This window comes from Amphimedon queenslandica, unplaced genomic scaffold, assembly GCF_000090795.2.
Source record: "Amphimedon queenslandica unplaced genomic scaffold, v1.1 AMPQUscaffold_13231, whole genome shotgun sequence".
Classification (NCBI taxonomy): domain Eukaryota; kingdom Metazoa; phylum Porifera; class Demospongiae; order Haplosclerida; family Niphatidae; genus Amphimedon; species Amphimedon queenslandica.
Window position 1 is genome coordinate 14163 of NW_003546533.1, and position 4627 is coordinate 18789.

The 4627-nt window shown below is 35.6% G+C and overlaps 2 protein-coding genes across 2 annotated transcripts in view; one reads left to right on the forward strand and one right to left on the reverse strand.

The window, feature by feature from the left end:
* The window catches only part of LOC109584208 (E3 ubiquitin-protein ligase Midline-1-like), a 7103-nt gene extending 6331 nt beyond the window's left edge, over positions 1-772 (reverse strand). Inside the window, exons 1-2 of the mRNA XM_019999857.1 lie at positions 725-772; positions 3-656 (exon numbers count right to left, since the gene is read on the reverse strand). Coding sequence (XP_019855416.1) covers positions 3-653 — 651 coding nt within the window. The 5' untranslated portion in view covers positions 654-656; positions 725-772. The remainder of the gene's footprint in view (positions 1-2; positions 657-724) is intronic.
* A 901-nt stretch (positions 773-1673) lies between these two features.
* Positions 1674-4627, forward strand: part of LOC100632458 (mediator of RNA polymerase II transcription subunit 17-like) — a 9233-nt gene continuing 6279 nt past the window's right edge. The window contains exon 1 of the mRNA XM_019999865.1: positions 1674-1866. The gene's annotated coding sequence lies outside the window, so the exon portion shown is untranslated. The remainder of the gene's footprint in view (positions 1867-4627) is intronic.

Here is a 4627-nt window from a genome sequence, read left to right on the forward strand (position 1 = left end):
ACTCCATCACAACTAGCAACACTTTCCTTTAATGCTTTACGTGCTGTGTCACCTTCATCAAGGTAATCATTGTAATTGTGACTTTTATGCTTTACGTTAAGACAAATTTGACAAACCAATTTATTGCAATCCTTGCAATAGTACGTCAGCTTTTGGTCTAAATGTCGTGCACAGTAAACTGCCTCATGCTTAATAGCAGGCAATTCTACAGATTCCTTTGTTTCTAGACCGATTAGCTTGTGATCGGCTTTTTTCTTGCTTCGTTTATGACTTTTTTTACAATGCTCACACAGGAACAGGCCACAATCACAGCAATACACTACAGCTGCATCACTGGAATCATCAACGCTACATTTATCACACGATATTGCTTCTTTGCTATCAATTTTCTTTTTGATCGAAGCCTCTCTTGATTTATGTTCAAACCAAAGGTTTTGAGTGAGGCCTTCAATTTTACCATCAGGTAAATTAACGCTAGTGTCACACGTTGGACACTTTAATGAGGTATCAGCACTACCTTGCTTCTCTTTAGCTTTTATTAGACACTTCTTACAGAATGAGTGAAGACAGGGAAGCATGAGGGGGTCAGTGTAATACTCTGAACAAATCTCACAAGTCATACTTACAGTAACGGTTGGACTTTTGTTTCCCATTTCCTATGAATAAAATAAATTATCACAATACCACTGAGTCTGAAGTATGTTACTTTAAGAATTGTTCTTACTTCTTAGTCAAGAGAATAGACTCCAAGCAGCTAGCCGCACCTTAATTTAAAGTGGGCGGTTTCACTGGTTACTCAATACAGCATCCGCCCACAGTCACACATGGCGTTCAATGGTGATGCTGGTTTCAAGGTCTCAGTGGAATCACTCCATACTACCAGAGTCAAGGAGATCAACTATGATGGAGAAGAGATATATGAAGGGTAACAGTCTATAATAATAGATCTACAGAATGTAATTAATTGATTACGTGTTATTTTTGACTCTTTAATTTTGATTGGGAATTCTAAATTAAAGTGACACAAGTTAATAACATAAAATACTTAAAGCATGCAAAAGATGCAGTTATGTGTACAATGTACACTAAAATTGTTATTTTTTCACTGTACATGCATGTATGTGTACTTATTTGTAGGAGACCTTCTCTCTCAGAAACTAAGTGAATTAGCTCAACATTACAGTATAACAGTAATGGGTACTGTAGTATGAAGCAACTTTAAAAATTTGTAAAAACTAAAAACTCTAATTTTTATTGGAATCAGCTCAAACTTACTACAAAACATGAGAACATGTATATGCATCAGGAAAAATTATAAAAGAGGAAAATTCTCACCTTTTCATTTTTGCCAAAAATTGGCTCCTGACACTGTACTATAGTACAGGGATTTTTACCCGATTTTGGAGCAACTTTAAAAATTTATAAAAAATCCATATTTGATCAGAATCAGCTCAAACTTTCTACACAACATAAGAACATGTATATGCATTAGAAAAAAATTATAAAAGGGGAAATTTTCACCCTTTCATTTTTGGCCAACGACTTTGGCCTGATTTTTAAGTAACTTTAAAATTTGTAAAAAATCTAATTACTATCGGAATCAACTCAAACTTGCTACACAGCATGAGAATATGTACATGCATGCGTACTAAAAAATAATAAAAATGAAGAATTCTCTCCAAGTCATTTTTGATGAATCTTTACTATCATTATTTATTGCAGCTGGTTCAATATATGCTCAGTCAGTTCAGTTTGAGGTTCATAAAGGAATTGAAGGTACTAATGATATACTGTCAGTAGTGGTACCTCAAGAATTAAGAGGAAGGAGTGAAGTAGTTATATTCCTAGCAGACAGACCTATTAAAGGTAATGGTATGTCACATGACTATCACATGATTGTATATGTCATCTATGTGTACATGTTGATGTGGTTTTTGTTCCAGAGGTTGTTTCTCTTGATTCTTTGTTGCCATCTTGTTTCATTGAGCTTCATAAGCAACAGTTGATGTTAGCGCTCCATGGGAGCAGATACTTAAATCAGCTCAAAATGTGCTCTTCAATGAAGAACTGTTTGCACAGGTATAATACTGTACTATAATAATTAATGTATTTGTATTAATTTGGTTTAGATTGTACAATCATTTGTGATGGGGAACTTGTATTATATAATGTGAAACTGCACAAGAGGAAAGGTTAGAAAGATGTAACGAGATTACTAGAATATACAAAGTTTTACTAGGTCATGACTAGTGGGTGGGTCATTGAACCTTATCGCTATAAAGAAAAACTACTGACACAAGTCACGTATCTTGTACAGGGGTGTGGTTGTGGGTGGAGTCAAACATGACGTACATTGAATAGGTTGATATGGGAGGAGTACCAGCAACACTGGTTAATATTGTGTCAAGACGTCAGCCATTAGCAGTTGCATATTTACGTGATTATTTAGAAACAACTAGTTTAAATTCAAATAGAAATGGAAGAGAGAGTAGACCCAGTTTATTATCAGGTACTGATTCACCTAGTGATCTAACTATGATGTATAAAACATATGTATAATGTATTATAGTGTACACTAGGAACATGTGTATGTACTAGTATATGATGATGATGATGATATTTTGAGATTTTCTACTTTTTCTTTATTTTCAAAATTTTGAATCAAATTAATCTATTGATAACAATAATAATTAATAGTCACTTAAAGTAGAGAGGAGAGAGAAAGGGGGAGGGAGAGAATTGTGTGTGTTTGAAGAGAGATGGAAGGGAAAAGAGATAGAAAAAGACAAAACAAAAACATCATTTTATACAAGAAATTGTAAGATTATTTTTCTATACCTAGTTTATTTGAATGATTACTTTAATATTTTGTTATACCTTTGTTATCATATTCAGCAACATAAATATATCCATCCTTATCCAGTGCTCCACCCTTTGGAGTAGATAATCCTGAGATTAATTTGACTTCTTTCCTGTCAGGACTCAGTACGTGAAGATAGTCATTGTGATGTGATAAAAAGATATATCCTTCATCATCAATAGCAATACCATAAGACCGGCCATTACTGTATGTATCAAGATGAGTTTTACCATCAGGAGAGAAGACTTGAACATGATTGAGATTGTAAATGGTAACGTGTATCTTTCCTTCATTATCAACTGCTACATCAGTTGCTCTACCATCACATTGTATGACTTGTACAAATGTACCATCTTCTTTAAACACTTGTACTCTACTGTTGACATAATCAGCTACTAATATATTACCTTTACCATCAGTAGACATACCACGAGGATTAGAGAATTGTCCATTTCCATCACCTTCACTACCAAACTGACCAATATACTGACCAGTAGTAGCTGAGAAATACCGCACACGATGAAGATTATTATCAGACACATAGAGCCTGTCTCCTACCAGCAATAAACCCCATGGGTATTGAAGCTGTCCATTACCATAACCTTTAGATCCAATCCTTCTTACTGCAGTACCATCCTCGCTAAATACCTGAACAAACCCATCAATGCAATTACCAGCAAATACTTCACCATTAGTATGAACAGCAACACCATAGGTACCCTTCCCCACATTAAAGGATCTCTGGTTAGTTAGTGTGGTATAGTCTCTTGATGCTTTTACTGACAGTTGATAAGGACTACCTTTAATATGGTGACCACTTATAGTCACTGATAGTTCATATCCACCAATACTTTGAGGTGTGCATGATACAATGGCTGTGTTGTTATCATTAACTATAACAACTCTACCCTCCTCTTTACTACCATCACTTTTGATAAAGGAACCCTTTAAATAGCTTGCTGCTTTATCAATGCCTGCTGGTAGAGACACTTTGAATTTTCTTTCTTTCTTTACTGTTGCCAGTGGAATAGCTAACCCACTATCAATGGAATAAATGACTGGATCAGCTTCAAAAAAACTGCCAAATTTATGAATCTCATCGCTAATAGCAGTAGTATCAAGGCATGTGAAAACTACTTTTCTATACTCTATTTCTAGAGGTAGTTTCTTATACTCTTCAATGCATTCCTCTAGTTGATTGGTGATTAGCTTCTTAACACTCAGAACTTCACCTGGATCAGTACGCTCACTCACTGATGATGCAAGATGACGACCATGAGAAACCTGTTTTACCAGTTTACGAAACCCGTCCAACTGCTTCTCGACAGAATTCCTCTTAGCATTAGCAATCTCTTCTGTCTCCATTAGTAGATCATTGCATCTCTTATCTAAAACAGCTTTAAGCTCTTCAAACGTTTCCTTGATTTCCTGCCTTACTTCTTCTTTATGTGTTGCTATCTGCTCTAGCATCTTCTCTCCATTAGCAATAGCTTCAGTGACTGGAGGAATGACACCATCACAACTAGTAACACTTTCCTTTAATGCTTTACGTGCCGTATCACCTTCATCTATGTACTCAACGCAATTATGATCTTTATGCTTAATAGGAAGGCAATTACGACAAACTAATTTTTCACATTCTTTGCAATAATACAGCAGCTCTTCTCTTGGGTGTCGTGGGCAATAGACTGGCTGCTGTGCTGTGACAGGCAGTTCTTCAATGACTCTCTCCTTTCCCATGTCAACCAGTTTGTGTTGACTCGTGAT